This window comes from Lactuca virosa, chromosome 4 (genome assembly GCF_052849685.1).
Source record: "Lactuca virosa cultivar CGN04683 chromosome 4, Lactuca_virosa_CGN04683_v6, whole genome shotgun sequence".
Classification (NCBI taxonomy): Eukaryota; Viridiplantae; Streptophyta; class Magnoliopsida; order Asterales; family Asteraceae; genus Lactuca; species Lactuca virosa.
In genome coordinates, this window is record NC_136429.1 from 40,343,111 (window position 1) to 40,357,025 (window position 13,915).

The window sequence follows — 13,915 nt, forward strand, 5'->3', positions numbered from 1 at the left end:
ATTAAAACAGGCACCTCACAGATGGAATCTTTGCTTTGATGAGAAAGTCAAAGAATTTGGCTTTTCAAGGAGTGAAGATGAATCTTGTGTCTATATCAAGGCTAGTGGGAGTATAGTCAGCTTTTTGGTACTGTATGTGGATGACATACTACTCATAGAAAATGACATCCCAACCCTGCAGGAAGTAAAGTCCTGGCTTGGGAAGTGTTTCGCTATGAAGGACCTTGGAGAAGCTGCCTATATCCTAGGGATAAGGATTTTGAGAAACAGGAGTAAAAGACTAATTGGACTTAGTCAAAGCACCTATGTGGATAAAGTGTTGAAAAGGTTCAACATGCATAACTCCAAGAAAGGAGAGTTACCCATCCAGAGTAACGCCAGATTGAGTAAGACACAAAGCCCTAGTACTGAGGCTGAGATAGCAGAAATGAGTCGAATACCTTATGCTTCAGCTGTAGGATCGATCATGTATGCTATGACGTGTACTCGACCTGATGTAGCCTTTGCTTTGAGCATGGTTAGCAGGTATCAGGGGAACCCTGGCAAGGCACACTGGACTGCGGTAAAGAATATCCTCAAGTACCTACGGAGGACTAAGGACTGGGTCCTTACCCTCGGTGGCAGTGAGGACTTGAGAGTTGTAGGGTACAGTGATGCTAGCTTTCAGACTGACATGGATAATTTCCGCTCTCAGTCGGGCTGGGTCTTTACTCTAAACGGAGGGGCAATTACTTGGAAAAGTTCCAAGCAGGAGACAGTGGCTGATTCCACTTGTGAATCAGAGTATATAGCAGCAAGCGAGGCAGCAAAGGAGGCTATATGGCTAAAGAACTTCATCGGAGACCTTGGAGTTGTACCAGCTATAAAAGAGCCCATGGAGATTTTCTGTGACAGCAATAGTGCGGTTGCCTTAGCCAAGGAACCAAGAGATCATGGGAGATCCAGACACATTGACAGAAAATATCACTTCATCAGACATCGAATAGAAGAAGGAATCCTCGTGGCAAAGAGGGTATCATCGGATGAGAACCCAGCAGATCCCTTCACGAAGGGACTGACTCGGGCTAAGCATCTCCAGCATGCTCGGAGCATAGGGCTGAAGGATGATATTAGTTTTAGTAGTTAGATAATCTTGAAATTTGTAAAATGTAATTGATATTTGATGATAAATAAAAGCTGTTATTTATGAGTAAAGTGTTGCTATCTCTTGTCAATCATTTACTATTATTTCTTTTTGCATGTTTTGACTTCCAGAATAATTATGTTATGGTTTATATCATATTATTCAAACTCTCCACAGTCGGTCATATGTTGGAAGTAGATATGAATCAAGACTGTCATGGGTTGGCTTGTAGAGGTCTAAGATGTTAGACAAAGCGGGGCTACAGCACTCATGAGTGCTCATAAGTTTTGAGTATTGGATTCAACCCACGCTCACTTGTATCACTTCATGGAATTTATCTCGAGTGATCGTGAGACGGTAATATCATATAAGTCTTCAAACCTAGAGATATGATTTGTTGCCTATGAGTTGGTTATGCATTGATTGCACGAAAACGCATTGGTAACTCGATGTTATAAACCGTGCTTTTGTGTGTAATTCAACAAGTAGTAGAGCAAACATATGAGTCGAAGTTTATCTATTCCTTCTAGGATTAGAAGCGATATCTGGGCCCCTCGATGATTTTGTTTTGACCTATGTACCGGGCCCGGTCAGAACTAAATTGATGTGTTCAGTTAAGTTCTATGTCAAACAAATCGGAAATCGGGAAACAAATGTTGGACAATAAGCAAGACCATGTTCCATGTATTTGTCCGGCTGATATCTAGAACAGAGGATTATATGATCACTTATCTTAAATGGCGCTTCATAGTTCAACAGAGTTTAAAGAGCTACGATTGCTGAACGGTTCCTGAAGTCATACTTGCAACTATAGTTATTAGACTTATCCAAGTGGGAGACTGTTGGATATAGTGTCTAAGTCCATAACTATATCTGTAATGTACTTGACCCGACCCGTCATGGTCCATTTGGGTTGCACTTCACCCGAACAATTTATGGATAATCGTTTGAGAATAGTATAAGTTATGATTTATTAATATATTATAAGTCCTAATATATTAATATAAAATCATATTATTTAATTAGTATTGATCTATAATTAATCTAGAATTAATTTAGAGATCAAAAGTATGACTAATTAAATATGGGCTCTTGTATTTATATAGTGTGGGCTAATGCTTATTTGGAATGGGCTAGGCTTGCATGGAAAGTCCATGGATACTCCATGGAGCTTTAACCCATGGATCTCACGGAAATGAAAAGACATGGGTATTATGGTTTACATGGATGTAACCCTAATCCACCACACTATATAAAGGAGGCTTTGGTTCTTGAAATCACACGAGTTGTGGTGAGTAAAGTAAGAGGGCCGATTTCAAGAAGGTGATTACTATTCTCTCAAAGTTCCAAGTTTGTGGTGATTTGTGATTTCCATTTGAGGCATCCACACTATTGGTGCTAGGCTCTAAAACTTCAAGCAATCAACTACAACTACAAGGTAAGTAATTCTACTAGCTTTATTTGATTCAAGTTCCCCATGCCATGCTAGATAGGATAAGAACCTTGGAAAAATAATTATTTGCATGTATCATAGTCAAACATAGATCCAAGGTTTCTAGGGTTGCATGTACACCATAGGAGTGTTAGAATGCTCAAATACCCTTCACTTTTCTCTTTGAGTCAGAACACAACCCAACCCGACTCCAGATGCGTCACTATAGACCGCGAGGTCTTCAACTCCATCGGGTAGAGAAAGAATCGGTGCTTCACATAACTTCTTCTTTAGCTTCTCGAATGCCTCATCGTGCTTCTCACTCCATGAATATGTAGCTCCTTTGTGGGTCAATGCTGTCAATGGAGCAGCTATCGAAGAAAATCCTTGGATAAATCGTCGATAATATCCGGCTAATCCTAGAAAGCTTTGAATCTCTGTGGGACTCTTTGGACGTTCCCACTTCATTACAGCTTCGATTTTTGCTGGGTCAACCATTATTCCCTCCTGGTTAACCACATGACCCAAGAATTGGACTTTTCGGATCCAAAAATCACACTTGGAGAACTTAGCGTAAAGCTTCTCCTTCTTTAACACTTCCAACACTTCTCGTAGATGTTTGCCATGCTCCTCCTGGCTTCTTGAGTATATCAGAATGTCGTCGATGAACACTATCACGGATTTATCGAGGAATGGTTTACAAACCCTGTTCATCAAATCCATGAATGCTGCTGGAGCATTGATTAGTCCAAACGACATAACCAAGAACTTGTAGTGTCCATATCTTATTTTGAATGCAGTCTTCTCGATATCCTGCTCTCTCACTTTCAGCTGATGATATCCTGACCTAAGATCGATCTTTGAGAAATAGCTCGAACCTTGCAGCTGATCGAATAGGTCATCAATCCTCGGTAATGGATACTTGTTCTTTACTGTTGCCTTGTTCAACTCTCTGTAGTCTATACACATTCTCATGCTTCCGTCTTTCTTCTTTACGAATAGCACCGGAGCTCCCCAGGGTGATGAACTAGGTCGAATGAAACCGTTGTCCAATAACTCCTGAAGTTGCGTCATGAGCTCCTTCATCTCCGTCGGCGCTAATTGATACGGTGCCTTTGCTATCGGTGTTGTACCTGGTAACAAGTCTATCCGAAACTCCACTTGTCTATCAGGTGGCAATCCAGGAAGATCTTCGGGAAAGACTTCCGGATAATCACACATGACTGGTATATTCTGCACCTCCTTCTTTTCCTTCTTAGCATCGATAACGAATGCCAAGTATGATGCACATCCCTTGGACAAACATTTTCTGGCTTTCATCAGGGAGATAATTCCAGAATTCACTCTGCGTTTGTCCCCGTACACCATAAATGACTCTTTTCCGGGTGGGTTTACCCTTACTATCTTCCTTCGGCATTGAATCTCAGCATCGTTAGCGCTAAGCCAATCCATTCCCAAAACGATGTCGAAACCATTCAACTCTATGGTCAACAACTCTTCATGGAATTCGTTTCCGTTTAGGTCGATGACGAAGTTCTTAATACGATTACTAACAGGTACGAATTTGCCACTGGCAACTTCCACAATTAGGACATTATCAAGTTTTTCTATAGGCAATGCTAATTTCCCACCAAATTTATGCGACACAAAGGAGTAGTTGGCTCCAGAATCAAATAGTATATTGGCAGGCAAACCATTTACAAGAAAGGTACCTGAAGCGACGTCTGTTGCCTCCTTCGCAGCCTCGAGCGTCATCTGGAAGGCTCTCGCCTTCGGCTTTGGTGGAATGTTGGGTCTTCCTGCCTCCTTCTTCTTCGGGCAGTCCCTCGAAATGTGCCCTTCCTCGTTGCACTCATAACAGACCTTCTTAGTGAACGTGCACTCGTTGGCATAGTGTCCGGGCTTTCCACACTTGAAACAGGTGACTCCTCCGTCACATTTCCCCTGGTGCTTCTTCTTGCACTTGTCGCACCATTTGGCTTCACCTCCTCCAGACTTCTGCGTACCAGACCTTGAGAACTTGCTTTTCTTGCTGAATTTCGACGACGCATCAAATTTCCTTTTCTCTCACACTTCTGCTCTCTCCAGACCCTTCTCTCGTATCTGGGTCTCCACATTCTTAGCAGCCCAGATGGCGGCTTTCAGAGTGGTTGTTTGCTTGACCATTGGACCGAAGTCCGCTGGTAATCAGAGGGCAAACTTGTTAACCTTTGAGAGTTCAGTTGGGACGAGGCGAGGAACAAGCTTCATTTTCTATGTAAAGCTTGCAGCGTATTCAGTAACACTCATCCTTCCCTTCTTCAGATTCTGGAACTCATTGTTGATTTCCAGTAGATCGTGCTCAGAGCAGTATTGCATTTTCAGCTGTACCATAAAATCCTCCCAAGACATCTTACTAGCTTCATCCTTGGGCATTGAATCAGCTAGTAGCTTCCACCAGCTTAGTACTCAGATTTTAACAGAGGAACCGCAAGAGCGGTCTTCTGCCTGTTGCTGCACTCGCAACTCTCAAACATTGTCTCCATCTCGGATATCCAGTTCATGACTTCCACCGGTGTCAGGTTTCCAGATAGACACGGTGGTTTGGATGCCATGAAATCCTTGTATTTTCATCCACGTCCGTCATTTCCTCCATCCTGGTTGTTTCGTCTAACTATCGGTGGGTTGACTTGACCAACAGTCCCACTGTAGTTTCCTCCTTCAGACGACCCATCATTCAACTCGGGCTCTACGATTGGTATGGTAGCTTCCTCGCAATTTTGTTGGAGCAAACGCCTGGTTTCCTCCATTTGACGATCCAACATCATCTGGATCATCGCTTGCACTCCGGCCATCGTGATTGGCTCAGGAACATCTGCTACAACAGGTATTTGCTGAATCACTAGGGGTTGATTCCTATTCCCATTTGCATTCTCAGCTCCACTGTGGGTTCTTGCCATTTTGATCTATACACCAAATAAGGTGAATTTAGATTTTTATTCAGGATAGACGTTTAAATCATCCTTATCTCTCCGAAACATTTATATGCTAGTTCTAATATCGTAGTCGTACGTTTATAATCCTAAACACATAAGGTTTCCAGATCCGGTCGGCAACAGACCATAGATCCGAACAATTAACAGCACATAAGGCATAAAGCATTTAGCACAAAAAAGCATTTTAGGCATAATTCTTAAAATAAGCTAGTGCTCACATCTCACAATCATCGCTTAGCATTCTAAGTTTAAGTCTAGAAATCCTACAAATTCCTAGTTCGCTTAAACTAATGCTCTGATACCAACTGTGACATCCCCATTTTTACGGCCAGAAAAGACCGATTTTATTTATGTTTGTTTGAAAATCAGAGTAACATTTTAAATAAAAGTGTTGCGGAATTTGTCCCAAAACAAAATATGATAAAGATTTATCAAAAGCATTTCCAAAGAAATGTATTTCATTAAAAGACTCGGGATGTCATGTTCGATACAGATCAAAAGCATAAACAGTACAATATAAGCCTTACTACATTATTTCATATCTACAAGCCTATATTCGTAATCCCTCAACCAAAACATCACATCTATGCTCGAACGCCACTACCTGTAATACATGAAATTGAGTGGGTCAGGCTTGGGAGCCTGGTGAGCACATAGGGTTTTCAACCCACAATAAATAAGTTTATTAATTTCATCAACCAACAACAACCCGATTACCCGTTCCCGTTATCCTCACTTTACGTCCCTAAACACCTATCATAAGGGACCTAGCCTAAGGATCATCATTCCGAAATAGATCATCGGGTTCCAGACCACGTTCACCGTGTTCCGGACCTACATTACCATTTTGGAACCCCTACAATACCTAATTTCGGACTAAAACAACGGATCAGAAACACATTTCAAAGTACTTACATTACATTGATACATGTACAACAAGAAAATGATAAAAAAAAAAGGATAACCAGATATTTCAGAGTTGTTCCTCGTGTTCCAGACCATTCTGGAATACGTAAATCGTTTTAGAAAATCAAATGCAAAGTTTACTTAAAGTGTAGAACTTACTTGGTTTGACAAATCCATGCTCAAAATTTGGTCTGAAATGCTGGTAGATCGTGTTTTGGATCTGCTGATTCCGAAACGCGTATTCCTGATTTTTTTGTGTGTTGGACCTATATATATATATATATATATATATATATATATATATATATATATATATATATATATATATATATATATATATATATATATATATACCATTGGGCTATAGTTAGGGGTGTCAATTTATGACACGATACGACAAAAATACAAGAAACGAAACGAAACCGGGACGAAATCAAAATTCGAATTTGTGTTCGTGTCGTTTTCGTGTCAAAATTAAAAAACACGATGTCGTGTCGTGTCGTGTTCGTGTTCATAAATCGAACCGAAATTGACACGATTAAGCATGTGGTTGTTGTGTTTTTCGTGTTTGTCGCTTTTGTCGTGTTATATATCTTTAAGTATGAACTAAATACACTAATAGTTATGTAATATTATCTTTGTCGTGTCATGTCGTGTTGTCGTATTTTAATTGGTTCGTTTTCGTGTTAATGAAAAAAAACACGACATCGTGTCGTGACGTGTTCGTGTTATACAAAACGTTGTCGTGTCGGACAAAAAACACGACACGGTTGCCCGATTTGACAGCCCTAGCTACAGTATTGGGCTTGGGCCGGTTTTCAGGTCCGAAATGACCATTTCTTGACCAAAAGGTTAGTTTTCAAAAAAAAAACTTGGTTATATTTTTAAAAAAACCCAAAAAAATGGTTAGATTACTCAATTTTCCTAATATTTTTTTATAAAATTGTTAACAGTTAACTAATAGAATAAAATCAGTGATTCGGTGAAGCTACCGCCTATATTTTAATGTCCGTGTTTTATTTCTAGATTTCGGGAAAAAAAAGTAAGGAAAACGCATTAAAAAATAATTATGAACAAGACAATTAGTAGTTGATTTGGATAATCGTTTTGACCCAACATATGAAAATCATGGATCCGCCATTCTACTAGCTCGTTTGAAAATTATATTTATATTTATTTCATACTATTATATATATATATATATATATATATATATATATATATATATATATATATATATATATATATATATATATATATATTAAAGTTGTGAAGAAAAAGAACAGTAAACCTGAGACATTTTTGCCAATTTTGGTCCCTTAAATTACATTTTCGGTCCCTCCATTTTTGTTTGTGTGTCACTTTGTATAAAATTGGGTTAAAGGGGTTAAAGCTTTTCACTTCTTCCCGATCCTTCCACTGTCTCATCTTCGAACTTCCCTCACCGATTCTCTCACCCGATATCTTCCCGATTGTTCTATCTATCCATCCACTTTTGAACCATCTCCCTTCTGCACAGCTTCACCTCTCTTCGCTTCTTCAAGAAAATCGGCCTACTCCTCAATTGTCGGCCCCCACAACGGCGATCTGTCACCGATAACCACCAGTTTTTGGTTCCTCTTACCACTCCGGACCATCATCTGTCCTCCGATTCAACCCCACCATATCCCTCTCGGTCTACCACATCCTTCCTTGTCGGCACCCATAGAGAATTTTGAACATTCAAAACCTTCACGACGAAGAAGACGAAGAATAATCGAAATCATCTGCTCTGTCGGAATTTCAAAAAATCCTACACCACCGGTGCTACGAGAGTACTCATCGGAACCCCATATAGGTAATATTTTACATATTATTTACGCTCAAATCTCGATTATTTCTCCAAATCCTAATGATTTACTATTTTTTTTACTTTGATTTGTTGTTTCTTCTATTAATATGAAAGTTTCTTTGGTATGTAATTTCTTTCTTTCAGGTTAAAATAGGAATACAATTGTATTTGAAGGTATAATGCCCTAATATGAAGAAAAAAAATCACCGACTTTGTCATCTAATCGACTGTGAATGAGGTAGGTATCGGGTTCCTTTCGATTTCCCTCCACCTGCTGCAAAATGGTTTCTTGATTTTAGTTTAATCAATCTATTTTTTTCCGGGTTCATCTGGAGTGTACATAGAACTAGAGGATCCCCAACTTTGGGTTGTAATTGGTGTCGCAGGTGAAATCTAATGTAAAAATCTAAATTGTGATTTTCAGCAGGAAAATAAGTTAGGTAAAGACACGGAACAATTGGAGAAGTTTCTAAGATTTTATCTTGCCAATACCGCCAATACAAACAACAATCCAACTACAATCCAACTGGATAGAAAGAATATGCATAGGCACCAATTAACAATGATCAGGTATATATATATATATATATATATATATATATATATATATATATATATATATATATATATATATATATATATATATTCTTTGTTTTATTCTTTTTTGGTTTGGAATGTGATGGTTTTTATTAATGTTGAATATTATTTTTGTTTATAGTTAAAGGCACTTATTGCTGATGTAGAAAGGGCAAAGCTTTTAAGAAACTTGCGATTCAGGTTATGTCCATTAACTTAACTGTCTTCTGTCGAGTTTAGTAAATGATCTGAGTTTAGTTTAATGTTTGTGTGACTATGCTCTCTTTAATTCATGGTGGTTTTCAATTTCGACCATTAACTTTTTAATTTTTTTTTATGTAATTGTGTTTATAACTCTATAGCTGTTGATTTCTTTAATTAAGTTGATCTCCTTTAAACTCTATTTAATATCCCTCTGCAGCAGATTCAAAGAGTAAATTCATCAAAAAAAAATTGATTGTGTTTGAATTAGAGTCATATGCATGACTTTCTTGCGGAAGCAAAAGTTGTGGTTTAAGGATGAATATTGATTATTCGGATCATATTTTTAATGTACTCCATATATTGCATCTCATCTTCCCATTTCGATTCTAATTTCAAGCTTTATTGTAGTATTTTTAAACTTTTATGAAAATTCTCGACTGTTGAGTCTGTTTTATAGGTTTTGAAATGTTAAATCAGCATATGTCCAAATGTTTGTATTGCAGGTTGTGCTCTGGAAAAATACAATCGACTGCTCTCTGTATTTCAACACCGGTTCTATTCATTATTCCAAATTCTATTCACTAGATTAGAAGTACAATGTTGCCACCATCATTGACTTATTTGCAAGTAATCATCATCCCACGGGTTAATATTTCAGCATAAATATGAACCGATGTTGGATTTTTTGATCTAATATTTGTTTTAAATGGCTCCATTTTCGGTTAGTGGCATTTATTTTTGGGTCTAATCACATCGGTTTTAAAAAACCAAACATTGACTGTAATTCTGTTTTTAACTTCTTAGTGTTCTGGGATTGATACATAAAGATATTCCACCCAAGATTAAATATAATACATATTAAATTAGAACTTTATCCATAAGGATTCCAGATCCCCAAATTTTTAGCATTTTATACCTTTTTAAGTCCTGACACCAGTTTTTGTGATGTGGGTTGCTGTAATTATGATATTTTCTTGTAATCAGCTGGAGTATTTGATTGACACTGTTTCAAATATTGATCAAAACATAATAATGGCTAACTGATAATAAAATGTTTTTTTTTCTTTGCACATCACAAGTACTTCACAAACACATTCTGTCCCTTGCGAAGCAAGGAATACCTTTCTAGTTTATATTAAGTATTAGTATTTCTAATTTTATTTTTGAATGTATGATTTGTGAGTAATTGTACATGATAAACAATTATTAGGATTTATAATTTTTTTTTTCTAATTCAATTTGAATAACGATCGGAGTTATTTCTAGACCCACTGTAATTGTTTTTTTTTATTATTAGGATAATCGTTTTTTTTTTCTTTCTAGACCCACTGTAATCCTCAACATTTGGCGCCAACGTCGTCCAATACGCTGCGGCTTTAGCCTCCGCAGAACCACCATTATCCACCGCCACCGTTGCCGACACACTCCTCTTAACCTCTTTCACCGAAAACGCACTATACTCTTCTAAAACCCGATCGAACTCCTCTAACTCTTTCTCCAGACCTTTACTTGAAATCGTTAGCCCGTAATTTAACAAACTCTCATATTCGAAATCCGAATCGTTTCCAGGTCGGATTGCGGGAAGCAGGCTTAAGAGCGGTGGTTTTGGTGTTCTTGCTGAAACAAGCACCCAGAGAGAGAGATAGATAGAGAGAGAGGGTGGGACCCTTTAATATTAAATAATTAGTTTTTTTAAAAAATAAGACAAATCTTCATAAATGGTCCCTGTGGCAGTGAAATGACAGAAATACCCTTCACTTAACGGGCAAAAGCTAACGGAGTTAACGAAAAGGACTATTTGTTAAAAGTTTTGAAACCACAGGGACCATCTGTGAGGTTTTTTGAACTTAGAGACTAAACTTGATATTTTTGAAACCACAGGGACCATTTTTGAAGTTTTGTCTATAACATATTTAATTAGTTAAAGAAAATCATAGGGTCGAATCGGATTTAACCCGTTTATTAAACAGAAGGTTATATAAATGAACAATGGTCAAACCCGAATTCAACTCCGTAGACGTAAAGATTCTCCCGTTTTAGAATTTAGGTTGAGCGACGGCAGTACAGGCGGAGGGCGACAGGACGAGTCTTTGACAACGGTGAGATTGGGAAGGGGCGCAGCGTCAGGCGCTGCCACGGTGGGCGAATGAGAAGCCGCAGGCTGTAGTCTACTCCTCTTTTACTGATTTTCTTCTGTATGCACCTCCCCTTTTTTCATTCTAGTTTGCTGGAGTCTATCTCCCTTGTTACGGTGGTTTATTTGTGTTATAATAGTTTCTTTTCATTTCCGGGTCGGATTATGTATTTGATGTTCTTTTAGAAAGAACTCGACATTTTTAAATTTGCTTAGGGTTATAGTTGTCTAACTATCGGCGTGTAAGCCATGCATCGTAGTATCATACCATATAATTTAATGAGCAATTGTATAATGCATGAGTTGCGATTATGATAACTTAAAAGGGTGTTTGTGATTGTTTTTTAAAGTGAGTTATTAACTTATTGATTTTTTATAAAGCTAACAAGTTAAAAAGTTGTTTTTGATAAACATCAACACTTTAGATAAAATTAGGCAAAAAAGTGATTTTTCCAAAAAGTCATGACTTTTTGGAAAAGTTAATAAGTTTGATTTAAAAGTTTACCCAAACAGGCTCCTAGTTTTGGAAATCATGTAATGTATTTTAGATATTAAAACTGTTATTATGTTTAGAATTAATGTTCCGTTGAAGTTTTGTAGAGCTCAATGACCGTGGGAAAAAATGGTAGAAGTTTTGTTGAGTTCAATGATTGTTGGAAAAATGTTTGAGTTGTATGGATAGTAGAATAATGATATGACAATCTATTAAACTCAATAGATATGGGAATTAGGGCTCTAGTATTCACATAGAGCATACTGAGGATATCTAGTACTACTGAGCATGATCATGTTAATTTCAATTGATATATTTGTCTTCTATTTTTATTAGTTGACTTTTCCTCTTACGTGGCCCTTTTTTGAGCAACCAATTCCTATTTGTTTGATGCAAGGATTTATATTTCTCTTGGATGTTGCGATAGATATGTATAGCTATTGGCTGATATTGAGAATGAATGTTACGCAAATCTCTTTTCTTTTTTCCTTCTTAAATTCCACTTTTCAATCGTGTGTAGGTCAGACTTCAAGGAAATGGTGGAAGTGCAACCCCAAAGTTTGGATAGAATCAGCACTCTTCCTCAAGACACAATTGAAAAAATTATGACTCTTTTGCCCATCCAAGATGCACTGAGGACGAGCGTTTTGTCAAAGAAATGGAGGCATTGCTGGAAGGGAATGCCTAAACTTGTATTTGATGACAAGTACTTGAATACCTCATCAAATAGCAAAGAAATTAACAAATATAAGTTTGTCAATGCCATCTTCCATGTTTTGATGCTACACAATGGTCCAGTATTAGAATTCAGTATCTCTATTAATATTGATACAGAAATTGATGATGAGATTGACCAAATAATACTCCATCTTTCAAAGAGCAAAAATATCAAGAAATTCATCTGTAAGTTTCGGTCAAATGAACTCTTCAAATTTTACTTTTCCAAGCGCTACAAGCTACCCTCTGTGTTCTTTTCATTACATGGGCTAGAACACCTACATCTCACACATTGTGTTATTGAGCTTCCATTAACATTTGATGGATTCATTACCTTGAGGAGTCTCGAGTTATGCAATGTCAACATCACTGCGAAGATGCTTCAACAATTACTTACCAATTGCCCATTACTTGAGAAATTTATACTGGTAAGTCCCATATAATCATTTATGAAAGCGCCTTCAGTTAAAACCTTCTTACAAAGTATATGGATGCAGATTGGACATCAAAAAGGCTTTATTACACTAGGAAACAAGTGCAGATTTCTTGAGCTATCCAAGTGTTTACCTTCGGTTCAGGTTCTGAAAATCTCTAAGTCTTATATCAAGGTAATACTTAACTTGATGGTTTTATCTCATGCAAGAATATTGTCTTTTTAATTCTAGTCTTGGTATTTGGTTAAAGCAGTTTACTGAAGGCAGTAGTATGCAGAAACCCCCCACTTTACTAGTCCACTTGAGGATACTTTTTCTTGATGTGTGTTTTCTGAAACAACATGAGCTTTCCGATGCTCTCAGTTTGATCAACAGCTCCCCAAATTTGGAGAAGATAAAAATAGAGGTAGATATAAACTACACACACTCACATACTTTGAAAATAATAGATATACAATTCTGTTGAAAAATCGTACATGTTTTTTGATCAGCTGTGTTGGAACCATAAGCTGTGTGGTGAAGAAACTTGCAAGGACTTGCTTGATCTTCAAGACTACTATTTGGGAATGAACTTGGATCATCTTGATGAACTTGAGATAACAAGTTTCCATAACCATGCTTCAGAGATGGAGTTTGTGAAACTCATCATGGCTAAGTCACCTCTGCTTAAGAAAGCACGAATAAAGCTCAGTTCATCTGTTTCTGTTGACGAAGAAAATAAGATGCTTCGAGATTTGCTGCGATTAACATTTCCACGTGCATCATCAGCAGTGGATATCATTGTTGAACGTTAAACAATTATATGTCGATGCAAAATACCTGTTATGCATTTAGCTACTTTTTTTTAATAATATATATATATATATATATATATATATATATATATATATATATATATATATATATATATATATATATATATATATATGGAAAAGTGAATATACCCTTAAATGTATATAAACTTAGATACCAAATGCTTAAAACTACGTAGTTTTGATTGGTGGTTTAATTTTATTGAAAAAAAAATAACAATTTCCTTAAACACTATTGTTTCCTTATTGAAAAAAAAATAACAACTAAAGTCGATCCC

At 37.1% G+C, this 13,915-nt stretch overlaps 1 protein-coding gene across 1 annotated transcript; it reads left to right on the forward strand.

Annotated features, from left to right (window-relative positions):
- The first annotated feature begins 11,029 nt into the window (after positions 1-11,029).
- LOC145104317 (F-box/FBD/LRR-repeat protein At1g13570-like) lies at positions 11,030-13,619 on the forward strand. The gene is made up of 6 exons (XM_079041583.1): positions 11,030-11,146; positions 12,011-12,105; positions 12,195-12,819; positions 12,889-12,969; positions 13,079-13,231; positions 13,317-13,619. Exons 1-6 carry the CDS (start codon positions 11,030-11,032, stop codon positions 13,617-13,619), a joined length of 1,374 nt encoding a protein of 457 aa, XP_078897709.1.
- Positions 13,620-13,915: the final 296 nt, after the last annotated feature.

Coding starts and splice junctions, on each gene's coding strand:
- LOC145104317 (XM_079041583.1), top strand. CDS start 11,030: ATGAACAATGGTCAAACCCGAATTCAACTCCGTAGACGTAAAGATTCT. Junction 11,147..12,010: donor AGGACGAGTCTTTGACAACG/GTGAGATTGGGA, acceptor TATTTTTATTAG/TTGACTTTTCCTCTTACGTG. Junction 13,232..13,316: donor TGGAGAAGATAAAAATAGAG/GTAGATATAAAC, acceptor TTTTTTGATCAG/CTGTGTTGGAACCATAAGCT.